Source organism: Heptranchias perlo, chromosome 4, assembly GCF_035084215.1.
Source record: "Heptranchias perlo isolate sHepPer1 chromosome 4, sHepPer1.hap1, whole genome shotgun sequence".
Classification (NCBI taxonomy): domain Eukaryota; kingdom Metazoa; phylum Chordata; class Chondrichthyes; order Hexanchiformes; family Hexanchidae; genus Heptranchias; species Heptranchias perlo.
Window position 1 is genome coordinate 7,219,921 of NC_090328.1, and position 21,106 is coordinate 7,241,026.

The 21,106-nt window shown below is 43.9% G+C and overlaps 1 protein-coding gene across 1 annotated transcript in view; it reads left to right on the top strand.

The window, feature by feature from the left end:
• Window positions 1–20,817, top strand: part of cfap99 (cilia and flagella associated protein 99) — a 156,974-nt gene extending 136,157 nt beyond the window's left edge. Inside the window, exons 13-16 of the mRNA XM_067982121.1 lie at window positions 4,418–4,569; window positions 7,505–7,716; window positions 15,697–15,874; window positions 19,711–20,817. Coding sequence (XP_067838222.1) covers window positions 4,418–4,569; window positions 7,505–7,716; window positions 15,697–15,874; window positions 19,711–19,821 — 653 coding nt within the window. The 3' untranslated portion in view covers window positions 19,822–20,817. The remainder of the gene's footprint in view (window positions 1–4,417; window positions 4,570–7,504; window positions 7,717–15,696; window positions 15,875–19,710) is intronic.
• Window positions 20,818–21,106: the final 289 nt, after the last annotated feature.

The window sequence follows — 21,106 nt, forward strand, 5'->3', positions numbered from 1 at the left end:
GTGTGCCAATCAAGCACCCCATCCACCAATTGGACACAATACTCCAGTTGTGGCTGAACCAGTGTTTTATAAAGGTTCATGACTTCCATACTTTTGTACTCCACGCCTCTATTATTAAAACCCAGGACCCCGTATGCTTTTTTAACCGCTTTCTCAACCTGCCCTGCCACCTTCAATGATTTATGCACATATACCCCCAGATCCCTCTGTTCCTCCACCCCTTTTAGAATTGTGCCCCCTTGTTTATATTGCCTTTCCTCATTTTTCCTACCGAAATGCATCACCTCGCATTTTTCCGCGTTAAACTTCATCTGCCACGTGTCCACCCATGCCACCAGAGTGTCTATATCTTCTTGACGTTTATCGCTGTCCTCCTCACTGTTTACTACCCTTCCAAGTTTTGTGTCATCTGCAAATTTTAAATTGTGCCCTGTGCTCCCAAGTCCAAGTCATTAATATATATCAAGAAAAGCAGTGGTCCCAGCACCAACCCCTGGGGGACACCACTGTACACCTCCCTCCAGTCTGAAAAACAACTGTTCACCACTACTCTCTGTTTCCTGTCATTTTGCCAATTCTGTATCCATGTTGTTATAGCCCCCTTTATTTCATGGGCTGCAATCTTAATAGCAAGCCTACCATGTGGCACTTCATCAAACGCATTTTGAAAATCCATATACACCATATCAACCGCGTTGCCCTCATCAACCCTCTCTGTTACCTCATCAAAAAACTCTATCAAGTTAGTTAAACACTATTTGCCTTTAACAAATCCATGCTGGCTTTCCCTAATCAATCCACACTTGTCCAAGTGACTGTTAATTCTGTCCCGGATTATCGTTTCTAAAAGTTTCCCCACCACTGAGGTTAAACTGACTGGCCTGTAGTATAGTATTATAGTGCATCATGGGGTATAATTCCTATGCGTGCAAAGTTAAAGAAACATTGGGGGCAATTTTAACCTAACCTGCCCGTCGGGAAACTGACAGGATCGGGTGCAACGCTGGTTTTATACTCTTTTTACTCTTCATTGAAGTCAGTGGAGACTATTATTAGGCGGGGTGTAAAACCAGCATTCCACCTGAACCCATTGGTTTCCCGTATGGTGAGTTAGGATAAAATTACCCCTAAAACACCCTCTTACTATGCCAAAGAAAAAGAACTTACATTTGTACAGTGCCTGATCACGTCTTTCAGAAACATCTAATGATCTACTTTGAAGTACAGTTACTGTCATGTGGCGAAACATGCACACAACAATCCCCCACAGATAGCAATGGGATGAATGATCAGCTTCTGGTGGTGGTGACTGATGGAGGAATATTAGCCAGGAAACCAGGAGAACACCGTGTTAAGAACATAAGAAATAGGAGCGGGAGTAGGCCAAACCGCCCCTCGAGCCTGCTCCGCCATTCAATCAGATCATGGCTGATCTCAACTCCACTTTCCCACCTGATCCCCAAATCCCTTGATTGGTGTTCTTTGATCTTTGACGTCCACCTGAATCACAGAAATAGGCAGGCAGGGGCTTGGTTTAGCTGAAGGGCACCACCACTGATAATGTAGCACTCCCTCAGTACTACACTGGAGTGTCTCAGTACTACACTGGTGCGTCAGCCTAGATTTAAATACTGTTATTGGTTTATGATAACAACTTGGTGAAAGAATTTCCTGTAATGTTACACACAAAGTAAAATATTTCCCAATGTCTTATTTAATAATAACAGTAAACTAACCTGTTATGTCCCTCCAGCATCCCACAGTCCATTCTGGAGCTAAAACCCACATTAGCAAAGTTGAACAGGCAGTTCCAAAAGGGGAGGGGAGGGGTGGGGTGGGGTTTCAGCCAGCAGAGAGGCAGAACATTAAATTGCATCATTGGATGAGGGAAACTTATGATGCTTTCCTAGGCTGATGTTGGGTGTTGTAAGCCATAGACAAGTTATCTCGTCAATGGACCAGGGAGCTCTGTATGATGGCATTGCCAAGAATAAGAAATTGTAATGGGTGATTTGCTGTAGGTGGCAATATAAAAATAATAGATAGACGTCCTCTGCTACAGTGAGATTGTTCAAAATCTAGAATGGGCAGCAGTGAAACGTGACATCTAGTGTCTGATTGCAGTACTGCATGAAACGGAAATGGGAACGAAACAGTGAGACAAAACGTTTGAGTTACCTAGTTTTGTTTGTTGTTCAAAGTATTTTCTCCCCTTCTCCTTGTGTGGGTCCCCGTGGACTATGAACCATTCCTGGCTGACATTTTTACCCAGGCCAAAATTATATGAAACCTGGCACAAGGAGGCGTGAGGTGACCTTCCCTTCTATTTTGCCTTGCACCCTGTGGGAAATCATAGAATCATAGAATGGTTACAGCACAGAAGGCAGCCATTCAGCCGTTGATTCCATGCCGGCTCTCTGCAAGAGCATTCCAGCTAGTCCTACTCCCCCCGCCCCCCCTTTCCCCATAGCCCTGCAAATTTTTTCCCTTTAAGTGCTTATCCAGTTCCTTTTTGAAGGCCACAATTGAATCTGCCTCCACCACCCCCTCAGGCAGTGCATTCCAGATCCTAACTACTCGCTATGTAAAAAAGTTTTTCCTCATGTCACCTTTGGTTCTTTTGCCAATCACCTTAAATCTATGCCCTCTGATTCTTGACTCTTCCACCAATGGGAACAGTTTCTCTCTATCTACAGTCTTGACCCTGCATGATTTGTATACCTCTCAACCTTCTCTGCTCTAAGGAGAACAACCCCAGCTTCTCCAGTCTATCCACATAATTGAAGTCCTTCATTCCTGGAATCATTCCAGTAAATCTCTTCTGCACCCTCTCGATGGCCTTCACATCTTTCCTAAAGTGTGGTGCCCAGAACTGGACACAATACTGGACTCAATACATAAGTTGTGACCAAACCAGTGTTTTATAAAGGTTCATCATAACCTCCTTGCTTTTGTACTCTATGCCTCTATTTATAAAGCCCAGGATCCCGTATGCTTTTTTAACCGCTTTCACAACCTGCCCTGCCACCTTCAACGATTTATGCACATAAACCCTCAGATCTCTCTGCTCCTGTACCCCTTTTAGAATTGTACCCTTTAGCTTATATTGCCTCTCCTCGTTCTTCCTACTAAAATGTATCACTTCACACTTTTCTGCGTTAGATTTCATCTGCCACGTGTCCACCCATTCCACCAGCCTGTCTATATCCTCTTGAAGTCTATCACTATCGTCAGGTGACCTCTGCTTGCTGCTTGCTCATGACAGCATCTGTGAGATCAAGGTCTCAAAAGATAAGTTGTCGGTACCATGAACCTGTGTCTGACCACTCTGTACCCAACTCCCAAGAAACTGCGTCTTACTTCACTGTGACTCCCACAAGTTGTACAACTTTCAATGAATAGAATTACATGCACCAATTCACTGAGCTATGAGAATCCTTAGACTTTTTCTTGGCTTCTATATAAGGAAATATATCGCCGTTCCTTCATCGTCACTGGGTCAAAATCCTGGAACTCCCTACTTAACAGCACTGTGGGAGAACTTCACCACACGGACTGCAGCGGTTCAAGAAGGCGGCTCACCACCACCTTCTCAAGGGCAATTAGGGATGGGCAATAAATGCCGGCCTCGCCAGCGACGCCCACATCCCATTAACAAATTTTTTTAAAAGCACCTATATTACAGTATATTATGCGTATTAAATATCTGTCTATCGGTTTCCTCTCAAGTACTGTCCCCCTCCTTTTCTAAACCACTGTCATCACCCCCATCTCAAAAAACCTACCCTCACCCCCTCTATCCTTGCAAAATTCCGCCCCATCTTCAGCCTCCCTTTCCGCTCCAAAGTCTTTGAATGTGTTGTTGCCTCCCAAATCTACGGCCATCTGTCCCGCAACTCCATGTTTGGGTCTCTCCAATCAGGTTTCTGCCAGATGGACTGAGACAGGAGTGGAGTGATGTTATGGAGGTGGAAGTAGACGGTCTTTGTGACGGAGAGGATGTGGGGTTGGAAGCTCAGCTCGCTGTTGAATAGGACGCCAAGGTTGCAAATAGTCCAGTTCAACCTGAGACTGAAGGAGGATAGGAACAGTAGCAGGCCATTCAGCCCCTCAGCCTGTTCCACCATTCAATTGGATCATGGCTATCTCAACTCTATTTACCTGCCTTTGTTCCATGTCCCTTGATACCCTCACCCAAAACAATCTATTGATCTCAGTCTTGAAAATTTAAATTGACACAGCATCCACAGCCTTTTGTGTGTGTGTGTGTGTGTGTGTGGCGGGGGGTGGTGGTGGGGTGCAGGGAGTTGAGAATTCCAGATTTACACTACCCTTTGTGTGAAAATATGCTTCCTGAAGACAATGGTGCTCATAGATAATTAGAAAGTACTCGTACCTAATGATATTCTTTTCTCAGCTAAGGAAATGAATAAGGAAACAGAAGAAATGCTTCAGCAGGTCTTGGAGAAGACTAACGCAGAAATTAAGAAAAGAGCTGAGCTGATCCGTGAGATCCGGGCAATGCAATCAGCACCTGTGCTTAAACACAACTTTCTGGATTTATCCCAAGTAAGTAGAAAGTGTCAAAAGCTGAAGCTCAACTTTGTGATTAGGTACAGGAACATTTATTGTTTAGTGTAGAAATAGTTTTATGCGTGTGTGTGCGTGTGCATGTGCGTGCGTGTGTGTGTGCGTGTGCGTGTCTGCTTTAATCGCATAACCACTCTTAGAACCATAGAGGTTTACAGTACGGAAGGCCATTCAGCCCATCGTGACTTTGTCAGCTCATAACTAGAGCAATCCAAAACTAATCCCAGTGCCCTCATCTCTCCCCAAAGTTCTGTACCTTTCTCTGCTTCAAATATTTATCCATTTTCACTTAAACGATGTAGTGCTGTCTGCCTCAACTATTCCATGTGGCAAAACATTCCACGCTCCAACAACTCTCTGTATAAAGAAATTACTCGTCACCTCTCTCCCCCACTCTCTTTGTGACAATTTTAAATTGATGACTCAGTGTCACTGACTTCTTAACCAGAGGAAATAGTCTTTCCCTCTTCACTCCATCAAAACCCTTCATAATATAAAAAAAATTATATCTTCTTGCAGCTTTCTCTGTCCCAGTGGAAATAACAGCCCCAGTTTCTCATGACTCTCCTCATAATTATAGTTTCTATCCCTGGCATTATCCTGCTGTGTCTGTGCCGTATGCTCACTGTGGCTTTAATGTTTGTTCGTCTGTTTTGTTGTGAGAAGTCGACTCCTCGCTGGGGTCCAGTTCCATGGGAGCTCGTGGCTCTTCGGTACCCTGCCCAAATGGCCACGTGTGATCCCTCACAGTCACTATTCTCCAACAGGCAGGTGGCGTTACAGCCTCGCCTAACCATGTCCGCACAATCCCAGCAGGTGTCGCTGAATAATAATCAGCAGTGAGAATTCTGGGGTCGAAAACGTCGAACACGGGACTTTCCTGGCCTGTTTGGCATTCATAAATACAAAAAGGAAACACTATGAATGCTAAAAATATGAAATTAAAACAGAAGATGCTGGAAATACACAGCAGATTCATCAACATTTGAGAATAACAAAGATGGATTAACGTTTCAGATGGAGACCCTTCACCAGTGCTGAGACCTTAAACTGTCTTTTCTTTTCCACACGGTAACAGACCTGCTGTACTTCCAGCATTTTCTGTTTTTATTCCACGGTCAGGTAGAACCTAGATTAAACACATTGTAAAGATCCCTCTGCTCTGGTCCAGCCTCATACCTGAATCTCAGCCTCGGCGGGATGCCTGTCACCGTTGGCTCAGTGGTAGCACTCTTGACCATTAGTCGGAAGGGCAGGGGTTCAAGCTCCATTCTAGATGGGCCGAGTGGTCTCCTTCCGTGCTGCAAAATTCTATAACTGTAAGAAAGTAAATCTTTACTTGTTCAGTTTTGTATGAAACACTCCCACATAGCGACAAAATGCTAATTCATTTTAATGATGAGTTGTAGAGTGACTTATACAGATCTTGATATTGATTTGACAGTCATACTTTATTCAGTCATAGTATCTATTTACAAATTAAACACAATGAAACAAATGTATTTGGAGTCAGACATTCTACATTAACTATTATTTATTAATAAACTAAACATAAAGCAGCATAATTAGAATTACGTTGGGCAGACATTACTGAACACACTCACATCTGACAAGTGTCCTGCAAAGGTTTTGCTGTGGCAAAATTTGAAGCATTGCCTTTTGTATGTTTAAACACAATTATTATAATTGGAAAGGAACACTCAACAATTTTTAAATAAGAACTTGCATTTCACTTCCTCAGGACATCCCAAAGTGCGACAGCCAATGAAATCACTTTTGAAGTGCATTTACTGTTGTATGCAGGAAAACAATAAACACACACAGTTTCCCATCAGCAAACTAGATAAATGATCAGTTAATCTGTTTTAGTGATGTTGGCTGAAGGATAATTGTTGGCCAGGACACTGGGGAGAACTCCCCTGCTCTGGAAATAGTGCCATGGGTTCTTTTATGTTCACCTGAACGGGCAGATGGGATTTCAACTTCAGACAATGCAGCACTCCCTCACTACTGTACTGAAGCCTCAAGTTCTGCAATGGGGCTTGAACCACAACCTCCTGACTCAGAGGCAAGAGTAGTATTACTGAGCGAAGTTGACACTTTTAATACCCAACCTTGCAGGTGCAAGAATTACAGGAAAATCAATTGCAAAAGAACATTCAAATTACAAGGATTACATTTTTATTCCTCCCCCGAAACATTTAGAAAATAACAGGAGGTAACAGGAATGTACAGACACAGTCAACGGTTTATTCTTCCCTCCTCTCCTGAAGCCACTGATTCATGCCGGGGAGTAGTTCAACTAGTGTCAACAGCCCTCCAGTACTTTGCCCAAGTGGCCATGCTTCATGGGAGCCAAGACAATGAATGTTAGCAGCCCATTCAACTGCACAGCCAAGTCCGATGTTGTCACCCAATTCGGGAGCCAAAGCCACCGCTGATTTTTCCCCTCCCGAGACTTCATGATGAAGCAGGCTGCAGATGGCTTGTGGAAGGAAGGGGGGAATGTTCAGCTTCATTGCCTGGGGGGGTAACTTGGCTGACTGGATGGACAACCTGGTGCAATAACCCGCCTAATTTTCATTCCATTGAAATCAATGGACAAAAATCGGACGGGATCAATAAGAGGCGGGGCAACCACTTTATCAGGTTATTGCCCAGGGAGCAAAGTTGAACATTATCCACTTCACTTTGTTCTTATTTGTGTTAAGGATCTCCCCCTGTCACTTCAACTCCAAATGCCAAACAGGTTTGCCCTAAAAAAAACTTTTGTAGTTTTTATATTTCTTTCTGATTTCACCTATTCTATGACTGTTACTGTCCAATGCCCAATTTGTACAAATTTGGCTCATTAGACTATTAATTCATATAATGTAGTCATATCTCACATGGAAATCATGTCATTGAACCACAGCCGGCTGGTTATAATCTTTTGCACGAGATGTCACTACTAGAGTTACGAGAACGCTTGGGACTGTTGAAGGAGGCACAGGTTAAGGCAGAGGAAGAAAAGCGAGACCGGATCCTGAATGAAAAACAGGCAAAGGAGCAGCTCCTTTTGGATAAATTGGAACAGATCTCCCTGCACAGAGAAGCTTTGAGCAAGAAAGCAGTGCTCAGGAATAGGTATGTGATCAAAGCAGTGCTCAGGTACAGGTATATGATCAAAGCAGTGCTCAGGTACAGGTATATGATCAAAGCAGTGCTCAAGTACAGGTATATGATCAAAGCAGTGCTCAGGTACAGGTATATGATCAAAGCAGTGCTCAGGAATAGGTATGTGATCAAAGCAGTGCTCAAGTACAGGTATATGATCAAAGCAGTGCTCAAGTACAGGTATATGATCAAAGCAGTGCTCAAGTACAGGTATATGATCAAAGCAGTGCTCAAGTACAGGTATATGATCAAAGCAGTGCTCAGGTACAGGTATATGATCAAAGCAGTGCTCAGGTACAGGTATATGATCAAAGCAGTGCTCAAGTACAGGTATATGATCAAAGCAGTGCTCAAGTACAGGTATATGATCAAAGCAGTGCTCAGGAATAGGTATATGATCAAAGCAGTGCTCAGGAATAGGTATATGATCAAAGCAGTGCTCAGGTACAGGTATATGATCAAAGCAGTGCTCAGGAATAGGTATGTGATCAAAGCAGTGCTCAAGTACAGGTATATGATCAAAGCAGTGCTCAGGTACAGGTATATGATCAAAGCAGTGCTCAAGTACAGGTATATGATCAAAGCAGTGCTCAAGTACAGGTATATGATCAAAGCAGTGCTCAGGAATAGGTATATGATCAAAGCAGTGCTCAGGTACAGATATATGATCAAAGCAGTGCTCAAGTACAGGTATATGATCAAAGCAGTGCTCAGGAATAGGTATATGATCAAAGCAGTGCTCAGGAATAGGTATATGATCAAAGCAGTGCTCAGGCACAGGTATATGATCAAAGCAGTGCTCAGGAATAGGTATATGATCAAAGCAGTGCTCAGGCACAGGTATATGATCAAAGCAGTGCTCAGGCACAGGTATATGATCAAAGCAGTGCTCAGGAATAGGTATATGATCAAAGCAGTGCTCAGGAATAGGTATATGATCAAAGCAGTGCTCAGGCACAGGTATATGATCAAAGCAGTGCTCAGGAATAGGTATGTGATCAAAGCAGTGCTCAGGTACAGGTATATGATCAAAGCAGTGCTCAAGTACAGGTATATGATCAAGGCAGTGCTCAGGTACAGGTATATGATCAAAGCAGTGCTCAGGTACAGGTATATGATCAAAGCAGTGCTCAGGTACAGGTATATGATCAAAGCAGTGCTCAGGTACAGGTATATGATCAAAGCAGTGCTCAGGTACAGGTATATGATCAAAGCAGTGCTCAGGTACAGGTATATGATCAAAGCAGTGCTCAGGTACAGGTATATGATCAAAGCAGTGCTCAGGAATAGGTATGTGATCAAAGCAGTGCTCAAGTACAGGTATATGATCAAAGCAGTGCTCAGGTACGGGTATATGATCAAAGCAGTGCTCAGGCACAGGTACACTCAGGCACACTCAAGAAGCTCGACACCATCCAAGATAAAGCAGCCCGCTTGATTGGCACCCCATCCACCACCCTAAACATTCACTCCCTTCACCACCGGCGCACTGTGGCTGCAGTGTGCACCATCCACAGGATGCACTGCAGCAACTCGCCAAGGCTTCTTCGACAGCACCTCCCAAACCTGCGACCTCTACCACCTAGAAGGACAAGGGCAGCAAGCGCATGGGAACAACACCACCTGCACGTTCCCCTCCAAGTCACACGCCATCCTGACTTGGAAATATATCGCCGTTCCTTCATTGTCGCTGGGTCAAAATCCTGGAACTCCCTTCCTAACAGCACTGTGGGAGAACCGTCACCACACGGACTGCAGCGGTTCAAGAAGGCGACTCACCACCACCTTCTCGAGGGCAATTAGGGATGGGCAATAAATGCCGGCCTCGCCAGCGACGCCCACATCCCGTGAACGAATAAAAAATAAATTAAAAAAATATGATCAAAGCAGTGCTCAAGTACAGGTATATGATCAAAGCAGTGCTCAGGTACAGGTATATGATCAAAGCAGTGCTCAGGTACAGGTATATGATCAAAGCAGTGCTCAAGTACAGGTATGTGATCAAAGCAGTGCTCAGGAATAGGTATGTGATCAAAGCAGTGCTCAAGTACAGGTATATGATCAAAGCAGTGCTCAGGAATAGGTATGTGATCAAAGCAATGCTCAGGTACAGGTATATGATCAAAGCAGTGCTCAGGAATAGGTATGTGATCAAAGCAGTGCTCAGGTACAGGTATATGATCAAAGCAACACTCAGGTACAGGTATATGATCAAAGCAGTGCTCAGGTACAGGTATATGATCAAAGCAGCACTCAGGTACAGGTATATGATCAAAGCAGTGCTCAGGTACAGGTATATGATCAAAGCAGCACTCAGGTACAGGTATATGATCAAAGCCATGTTTAGGTACAAGGTCAAAGCCATTTTAGGGTACGGTAGCATGGTGGTTATGTTACTTGACAAATAACCCAGAGGCCTGGATTAATAATCCGGAGTCATGAGTTCAAATCCCACCACGGCAGCTGGAGAATTTAAATTCAATTAAATAGAAATTTTAAAAATCTGGAATACAAAAAAATAGTATCAGTAACGGTGGCCATGAAACTACCGGATTGTTGTAAAAACCCATCTGGTTCACTAATGTCCTTTAGGGAAGGAAACCTGCCGTCCTTACCCAGTCTGGCCTACATGTGACTCCAGACCCACAGCAATGTGATTGATTTTTAATCGCCCTCTGAAATGGCCTAGCAAGCCACTCAATTGTACAATCTCGCCACAGAAAATCACAATAAGAATAAAACCGGATGGACCACTAGGCACCGGACACGACAAAGGCAAACCAAGCCCAGTCAACCCTGCAAAGTCCTCCTCACTAACATCTGGGGACTTGTGCCAAAATTGGGAGAGCTGCCCCACAGACTATCAAGCAACAGCCTGACATAGCCGTACTCACAGAATCATACCTTTCAGCCAATGTCCCAGACTCTTCCATCACCATCCCTGGCTATGTCCTGTCCCATCAGCAGGACAGACCCACCAGAGGTGGCAGTACAGTGGTATACAGTCAGGAGGGATTGGCCTGGGAGTCCTCAACATTGACTCCGAACCCCATGAAATCTCATGACATCAGGTCAAACATGGGCAAGGAAACTGCCTGCTGATTACCACCTACGGCCTTCCCTCAGATGATAAATCAGTCTTCCTCTATGTTGAGCACCACTTGGAGGAAGCACTGAAGGTAGCGAGGGCATAGAATGTACTCTGGGTGGGGGACTTTAATGTCCATCACCAATAGTGGCTCAGTAGCACAAATACTGACCGAGCTGGCCAAGTCCTGAAGGCAGGTGGTGAGCGAACCAACACGAGGGAAAAACCTACTTGACCTCGTCCTCACCAATCTACCTGTCGCAGATGCATCTGTCCATGACAGTATTGGTAGGAGTGACCACCGCACAGCCCTTGTGGAGATGAAGTCCTGTCTTCACACTGAGGATACCATCCAACGTGTTGTGTGGCACTACCGCCGTGTTAAATGGGATAGATTCAGAACAGATCTAGCAGCTCAAAACTGGGCATCCATGAGGCGCAGTGGGCCATCAGCAGCACCAGATTTGTATTCCAGCACAATCTGTAACGTCATGGCCCGGCATATTCCTCACTCTACCATTACCAACAACCCTGGTTCAAAGAGGAGTGTAGAAGAGCATGCCAGGAGCGTACCTAAAAATGAGGTGCCAGCTACAACACAGGACAACATGCATGCTAAACAGTGGAAGCAACATGCTATAGACAGAGCTAAACGATTCCGCAACCAACGGATCAGATCAAAGCTCTGCAATCCTGCCACATTCAGTCGTGAATGGTGGTGGTCAATTAAACAACTAACGGGAGGAGGAGGCTCCATGAACATTCCCATCCTCAATGATGGCAGAGTCCAGCACGTGAGAGCAAAAGACAAGGCTGAAGCATTTGCAACCACCTTCAGCCAGAAGTGCTGAGTGGATGATCCATCTCGGCCTCCTCCCAATATCCCCACCATCACAGAAGCCAGTCTTCAGCCAATTCGATTCACTCCACGTGATATCAAGAAATGGCTGAGTGCACTGGATACAGCAAAGGCTATGGGCTCCGATAACATCCCTGCTGTAGTGCTGAAGACTTGTGCTCCAGAACTAGCCGCGCCTCTAACCAAGCTGTTCCAGTACAGCTACAACACTGTTCCACAGCTAACCGACAATGTGGAAAATTGCCCAGGTATGTCCTGTCCACAAAAAGCAGGACAAATCCAATCCGGCCAATTACCGCCCCATCAGTCTACTCTCAATCATCAGCAAAGTGATGGAAGTTGACATCGACAGTGCTATCAAGTGGCACTTACTCACCAATAACCTGCTCACCAATGCTCAGTTTGGGTTCCGCCAGGACCACTCGGCTCCAGACCTCATTACAGCCTTGGTCCAAACATGGACAAAAGAGCTGAATTCCAGAGATGAGGTGAGAGTGACTGCCCTTGACATCAAGGAAGCATTTGACCGAGTGTGGCACCAAGGAGCCCTCGTAAAATTGAAGTCAATGGGAATCAGAGGGGAAATTCTCCAGTGGCTGGAGTCATACCTAGCACAAAGGAAGATGGTAGTGGTTGTTGGAGGCCAATCATCTCAACCCCAGGACATTGCTGCAGGAGTTCCTCAGGGCAATGTCCTAGGCCCAACCATCTTCAGCTGCTTCATCAATGACCTTCACTCCATCATAAGGTCAGAAATGGGGATGTTCGCTGATGATTGCACAATGTTCAGTTCCATTCGCATCCCCCTTAAATAATGAAGCAGTCCGAGCCCGCATGCAGCAAGACCTGGACAATATCCAGGTTTGGGCTGATAAGTGGCAAGTAACATTCGCGCCAGACAAGTGCCGGGCAATGACCATCTCCAACAAGAGACAGTCTAACCACCTCCCCTTGACATTCAACGGCATTACCCTCGCCAAATCCCCCACCGTCAACATCCTGGGGGTCACCATTGACCAGAAACTTAATTGGACCAGCCATATAAATACTGTAGCTACAAGAGCAGGTCAGAGGCTGGGTATTCTGCGGCGAGTGACTCACCTCCTGACTCCCCAAAGCCTTTCCACCATCTACAAGGCACAAGTCAAGAGTGTGATGGAATACTCTCCACTTGCTTGGATGAGTGCAGCTCCAACAACACTCAAGAAGCACGACACCATCCAGGACAAATCAGTACGCTTGATTGGCACCCCATCCACCACCCTAAACATTCACTCCCTTCACCACCGGTGCACCATGAATGAGGTGTGTACCATCTACAGGATGCACTGCAGCAACTCGCCAAGGCTTCTTCGATAGTACCTCCCAAACCCGTGACCTCTACCACCTAGAAGGACAAGGGCACATGGGAACAACACCACCTGCATGTTCCCCTCCAAGTCACACACCATCCAACTTGGAAATATATTGCCGTTCCTTCATCGTCGCTGGGTCGAAATCCTGGAACTCCCTTCCTAACAGCACTGTGGGAGAACCTTTACCACAACGGACTGCAACGGTTCAAGAAGGTGGCTCACCACCACCTTCTCAAGGGTAATTAGGTATGGGCAATAAATGCTGGCCTCGCCAGCGACGCCCACATCTCATGAACAAATTTTTTTAAAATTGCAGATTAAGCTTGTGGTATATATTTACTATTCATTACCTTCTGATCTTACAAACATCGAGTCAATTGTAATCATTTTAATATTGAAAAAAATCTGTAATCTTTACAGAGTAATTTATTTTTTGGCTTCAAAGGCAGAATTACAAAATGATAGAATATGCACCAAAAGGAATAAAGAAAATCAAGATTTCCTTCGGGGCAGCCTAGCCCCCAGGTCAACCTAGGCAAGAAACTTTGCAACATCAGTGCTCATGTCTCCTTGAGAAATTTCTAAATCCACACACTTATACATATTCAGGGCACTACAAGTAATATATTACATACACCAGCAGCTCACATCGCACTGCACTTTCACTTGTCATAGACGAGACCTTTGGGTTTAGGCTTTCATGGAAAAACAGGCCAAATTGCAAAATTTGATCCCCTAAACACGAGAAAAAATTCTAGAATCCCATGTACTAAAAACAGAATTTAACTTATCCAGTCATCCTGCAGCAGTAGGTTCTTCAGCCTACATGTTTTTGTATTGTCAGCTTTTTGGGGCTGTGTCAGATTTTTTTTAAGCGGTTTGTCAACTTTTGCAAGTTTTCTAGGTTTCTAGGTTATCATAGAAAATTTCGGCACAGAAGGAGACCAGTCGGCCCATCGTGTCTGTGCCAGCCGAAAAAGAGCTACCCAGCTAAATCCCACTTTTCAGCACTTGGTCCATTGCCCTGTAGGTTACGGCACTTCAAGTACACATGCAAGTACTTTTTATATGAGTTGAGGGTCTCTGCCTCTACCACCCTTTCAGGCAATGAGTTCCAGACCCCCACCATCCTCTGGGTGAAAAAAATTCTCCTCAGTTCCCCTCTAATCCTTATGCCAATTACTTTAGAACTATGACCCCTGGTCACTGACCCCTCTGCTAAGGGAAATAGGTCCTCCCTATCCACTAGTCCTGTCATAATTTTATACACTTCAATTAAATCTCCCCTCAGCCTCCTTTGTTCCAAAGAAAACAACCCCAGCCTATCCAATCTTTTCTCATAGCTAAAATTCTCCAGCCCTGGCAACATCCTCGTAAATCTCCTCTGTACCCTCTCTAGTGCAATCACATCTTTCCTGTAATGTGTAACCAGAACTGTACGCAGTCCTCAAGCTGTGGCCGAACCAATATTTTATACAGTTCTAGCATATCCTCCCTGCTCTTATATTCTATGCCTCGGCTACTAAAGGAAAGTATCCAGTATACCTTTTTGATCCACCTTATCTACCTGTCCTGCTACCTTCAGGGATCTGAGGAAATGCACTCCAAGGTCCCTTTGTTCCTCTACACGTCTCAGTATCCTCCCATTTATTGTGTACTCCCTTGCCTTGTTTGCTCTCCCCAAATGCATTACCTCACACTTCTCTGGATTGAATTCCATTTGCCACTTTTCTGCCCACCTGACCAGTCCATTGATATCTTACTGCAGTCTACAGCTTTCCTCCTCACTATCAACCACACGGCCAATTTTTGTATCATATGCAAACTTCTTGATCAAGACCCACATTCAAGTCCAAATCATTAATATATACCACAAAAAGCAAGGGACCCAGTACTGAGCTTTGCGGGACCCCACTGGAAACAGCCTTCCAGTCGCTAAAACACCCATCAACCATTACTCTTTGCTTCCTGCCGCTGAGCCAATTTTGGATCTAACTTGCCACTCTCCCTTGGATCCCATGGGCTTTTACTTTTTTGACCAGTCTGCCACGTGGGACCTTGTCAAAAGCCATGCTAAAATCCATGTACACTACATCAAACACGTTACCCTCATCGACCCTCCTTGTTACCTGTTCAAAAAATTCAATCAAGTTAGTCAGACATGACCTTATCATTTATCTGAATCGATAACTCAATATTTTTCCACCTCTCCAGAAAATACCCTCCAAAATCAAGTAACGCTGCAATGCAGTAACATAAAGTATAATGTAAAGGAGCACACAGTGTCCGCATGATGCCTTCTGCGACCGGTGGGCACCGCAGTGACAGGAGGGCATGGTATATAATACGAATAATATTATTATTTAAGTTGATGAATTTCCTTTGTTTTGTTTTTGCTATTAGTTGTGCCCCTTTAGAAAGGGGGCACTTTGGTTTTTGTTTGACACTGGGATGAATCAGTGTCTCCTTGTAGGTTTATTGGAAAAGGTATGAAGTATAATGTACAATCTTACACAGAAACAGCAGGTAAACATTGCTAAACTGTAGTTCGTTGTGTTTGCACCACAGTTCATTTACTGTGGAAACAGGTTTCCATTGACCCCTCACTGTGAAAAACAATCAAAAATATATGTTTTTTTTAAAAATAGAGAAGAGGAATTGAAAAAATTTAGGTCATCCAAAATGGTGGCAAACAACCAGCAATTGGCTGAGCTACGAAAGAAACTAGAAGAAAAACATCGGGAGCATCAGAAACTGACCAAAACACGAAAGATGAACACTCAGAAAAACATAGCGAGAGACCTGCACGAAAGGATTGCACAAAAGGTAATGCACCTTCCAGGAACTCTTTGCTGATAACCAGAAGCAGGGTTTTCTTTCAGAAACTTCCTTCTAACATTTTAAAAACCTAAAAGGACAATTAACATTTTTTCCAACAAAAAAGAACATAATGGTGATGGGACTGTGTGATGAGATATGTCAATTTTAATTTTATACATTAAAGTCCAACCCAGAAAATAATCAAAATGGGGCTGAATTTAATAAGAATGCTGCACAAAGTCACTTTGTCTCCAACGACGGCATATTTTCTTTCCGAGATCATACCATTAATATCCATAGAGATCTGTTAAGACCCCATATTATTAAATACGCATTATCAATTTAGGTATTCTACTCCATGTCTTCCTCAAAGGTGGGTTAGCTTCTATATTTCGACAACACCCAATTTTAGCTCTGCCACCACTCATGATTCAAGAGCTTACAGTACTGACTGCCCATCTGATCTCAAGTTCTGGATGGGCTGTCACTTTCTGCAACTGAAGATTAACAAGACTGAAGCCATCTTGATTGGCTCTTGACAGCACCTACATGCCTCAGGCCCCAATCCATTAACCTACCTAGTTTGCTCACTCAGGCTGAACCCAGCTGTACTAAGTCTTGTAGTTCTGTCTGACCCTGAGCTGAGTTTCATTCCATACCTCTGGTCTACTGGCAAGCCCATCTCCACCACCACTGCCCCCCCCCACCCTCCTGCCCTGACCCCCACCCTCCGGCCCTGCCCCTCACTGTGGAAATTCCCTGCTTTCATCCCTACCATAACGCCTTCATTCCTTTTTAATGCCTTCATCACCTTGAGGATTGATTACTGCAGTGCTCTCCTTGCGAGGTCCATCCTCCAAAATGATCCAGAATTCAGTGGTCCTAGTCCTCCCCTATCCACCCTTCCTCATTGAAGTGCACTGACTCATTATCCAATAAAGTTACATTTCCTAATTCTTGCCTTCAGATCCTTTATGGGGTTGCGCCACCCTATCCGTGCAACCTTTTCCAGCTGTATGAGTCAGCCCACACCACGTGATCATCTGACTTCAGTTTACGACTTGTTTCCCAGTGGGAGGCCATTCTTTTAGCCACCACCACCCTGTTCTCTGGAATTGTTTTACAAAACGTTTTTGTTGCCAATTACTTCTCTTCCTCCAAAAGTGTCCTTGGGACATATCTCTTTGACTGGGCTTTTTGGTCTTCTAAATATCATTCCCGGTCAGTGTCCACTGTTTTTGCTTGTTAACCACTTCAAGATGTTCTTCAATCCTGGACTCTTGTGCATAACCGATTTTTATACCTCCACCATTGGCGGCCGTGCCTTCAGCTCTGCCTAAAGTTCTGCAATTCGCTCCCTAAACCTCTCTGCCTCCCTACCTCTCTCTCCTCCTTTAAGACACTCCTTAAAATCTATCTCTTTGACCAAGCTTTTGGGTACCTGTCCTGATATCTCCTTATGTGGCTTAGTGTCAAATCTATTTGATTACGCTTCTGTGAAGCGCCTTGGGACATTTTACTACGTTAAAGACGCTATATAAATGCAAGTTGTTGTTGTTCTGAGTGGAATTGTTCCTGTCTCTTGTTTGAGGTTTTACTTTTCTACCCTGCATCCCAGTACCTTTATGCCATGAATCCTCAGAAGGGGGGCAAACAGGTGCTCTGTAACTGCTCAATCGGAGGTACAAAAACCACTGGCACGGGGTGGGGGGCCAGGGAGAAAACCGTGTCCCACTGCTGCTGCGGCACTATATGTTGGTGCTTCGACACCTCCCACACCGTTGTGGCACATCGTCTTCAAATTGGGGAATGACTTTTATTTTTTATTTTGAGAGTTATCCATGGTTTTCTTCTTCTGGGAGTGCTCACATCTTTTCCTACCTGGAGGCAGACAGTATCATTTATTCCTTTCAACAGCACCATCTGGTGTCTGTACTTTCACACTGTTTTAAAACATCTGCAAAATATGCTGTTTTTAAAGAGTTAAAACAGCGGGCAGTACTCTGTCTTTCATGCATTTCCGAAACATATCTGAATTTTAATTTATTTTTGTCTCTTTCTCGTCTCACCCATTACCCTTGTCCTTGCTGACCTAAATTGGCTCCCAATCCACCAATACCTCAAATTCAAAGTTCTCACCCTCATTTTTAAATCCCTTCTTAGCCTTACTCCTCCCTAATTCTGTAACCTCCTCCACACATCCCCGTTCCTCTGATTCTGGCCTCTTGCGTGTGCCTCCATCCCTTCGCCCCACCATTGGCAGCTATGCCTTCAGCCACTAAGGCCCCATGCTCTGAAATTCCCTCCCTAAATCCCTCGGCCCCCACTCCTTTAAGTTCCTCCTTAAAACCCATCTCTTTGACCAAACTTTTGGTTACCGTTCCTAATATCCCCTTCTTTGGCTCAGCATCCATTATTTTGATTACGCCTCAGTGAAGTGCCTTGGGGCATTTTTCTGTGTTAAAGGTGACGTTTCAATGCAAGTTGTTTTTGTTCATTGCTATCCAGTGACTCCAGCTGGAAAAGTCCCTGTGTGAGAACAAGATCTTGGCTGTGATTGCTCCTGAAAGGTGGTGACACATGCTGAAGTTGGGTACATCTCAACCAAGATTCTTCATATTAAGCTGCGCAAGCAGACTATTTCACCATTGGTTTATCACACCAGAACACAGTCTCATCCTCACCCAAAGCAGGACTGGATAGCAATAAAGAGCAAGAACCGTGATTGATTTTTTTTCCCTTCTTCGCCTCGGGAGACTGAGGCAGGTGTGGAACCCCAACTGCTAGTTGACAGAGATCAGCTAATTCACCTGTGGACAAGGCATCAAATCTATAACCTCTTGATCTGCTTTATTTCGTATCACACTGCATGATGTATTTACCTAATAAATTTGCCCAATAAACATTAGGGGAGCTCGCAATTTGAACATATAAAAAATACAAAGATGTCACCCATGATATAAATAATTTAACCTAGTTGGTACAGTGGGACAGTACACTGGTCTTTCACCTCAAGGACCTGGAATTGAATCCATCCCAGACCGATGATGAAAATCTCCTGTCAGTTAGCTGTCAACATCTACGTGGAATAAGTATGTCAACCCAGTTCCTAGTGGGCTTGAGTCTAATTTTGTGTTGAATTGTCCCGAATTCAACACTAAATTTAGCTATTTCACTACAGGATAAATATTGGAAGCAGAGGAAGATATAAGATGATGGGGGAGACCAGGGTTGTGGGATTAGTTTTGGATTGCTCTGGCAACAAGCCAGCATAGACACGATGGGCCGCGTGACCACTTCATGTGCTGCAAACTGCTATGGTTTGAGAAATGCAAATGTGATGTTGGCACAGTAGGAGGTGCTCATCTGAGTTTGAGGCTGTTGCACATCACTGGGGTAGAGGGAGATTTATTCTGCATCTAACCACATGGTACCTGACTTGGGTGTGGTTAATGCTGAGATTATGGGGTAACCCCCACCCCTCCAATTTCTTTCAGGATCCACAAATTCTCTCCCTCTCCCTCCCCCCCCCCCCCCCTCTCCGATTCATGGCTCCTTTCCTTCCTGACAGCAGCCAGCCTGTCAATCTGACTGCCTGGGAAACCCAGACCGCAGATTGGGACGCACTCATTTGGCTTTCAGGTTCCCCACTCAAATATCTAAAGACAGGCTGGGTTCCCAGCTCCAAGCTAAAATCATGCCCCATGTCTCCAAAGTCAAAGTAACTGTTTCACAGGATTAATATCCCTCGTCTTGATAAGAATTCAACAATAGGAATGTAAATCACTGATAGAGGTCACATCTCATATAATCTATTGGAATATTTGTATAATTCTGTCCAGAAAGCAAAAGAAGAACGTTGGTGGAAGAATCTGGAAGAAAGCCGTGAACACCAGGTCCAGCTGCTTAAACTTCGTAGATTGGCTGCTGAAGCAGCTGAGAAAGCCTTCTAGCGCTGCTCTGTGGAGCGGGTGGTGTATTATCATCGACTGAGGACATCGCCCCAAAAAACACTCAAAACTAAAACTGTACCTTTAAGTAGTAATGTTAAAACATATTCATTGTTACAAAAACACCATGTAATAGTGTTCCCAATAAATGTAATTTTAGTTTACAAAATAATTGAAGTCTGAATCTATTTTAATATGCATCAGAGAACTTACAAATTGAAAGTATGCACTGCAAGGAAGCAGATGTTGTGGACATACTTTAGCTGGGCTTTGTACAGATACTATTGTGATAGTGTTTTTCTACTGTGACATGAGATGGTGTCCATTAACAACATTTATTCCCATTCAATCAGTAATCTTACTTTTAATTTAATTGTAATTGCTTTCACCCAGAAGGGGCTGGTGATATTATAATCAGTAAATCTGTCCATCTGTCAGCAACTTCAGAATTCATTAGTGCTATTAGCCAAACGGATTCCTTGGATATGTTCCAGATCTGACAGAGTTATCATAGTTTGTATAAAGATTCTGGTTTTTGGTATTATCTGTACAACTCAAAACATTTTTAATGTTAGTTTCCGATTTAGGGACTTTTATGATTTGCATAAAAACAGTATAAACAGGAAGAAACCCTTTGTATTTTCCCTCCTTGGGACAAGTTTATTATCAATTTGTTTATTCATCATTCATAAATACAATGAGATTTGCAAAGGCCTGTAACTTCAACCATGGCACAAAATGATTCAGCAGCATGGTATTTAAACAGTACAATAGTTTGTTTAAAAAGAGAAATTATGTGTTGTTTATTCATTACATATACATTGTTCACACTATCTTCAATTAATTCCTCGAATACTAAAAGGTTCCTGCTTTCCATATATAAGATCACCAAAATATTACAAAGCAGTCACAATAATGAACCAATATGTATTTCTAACATTGAAATGATAATGTAGAATCAAAGAAACAAGGAACACAGCTGTTTTTATTAAAATTTTGCCTACCTTCATGTTTTTATTTCTTTCTCTCTTTTTGGTTCCTGCATCACATACGGGTCAGAGGGTGGGCATTTGACAAAGTGTAACTGGCTGCTACAAGCTGCATTAAATCTAATTTTCTTTCCCATACCCTCTAAGGTGGAGAGAACAAAGCACTTTGACATCTCCAAATGAATTAAGATAAGATCAGGAAGTCATAAGCAGAGGAGAACTGCAGGTAAAACCCCAACTCCTATCTGAATTGACCATGCAATTATCTTGAAAAGTATAAGATAAATCACTCCATTCTT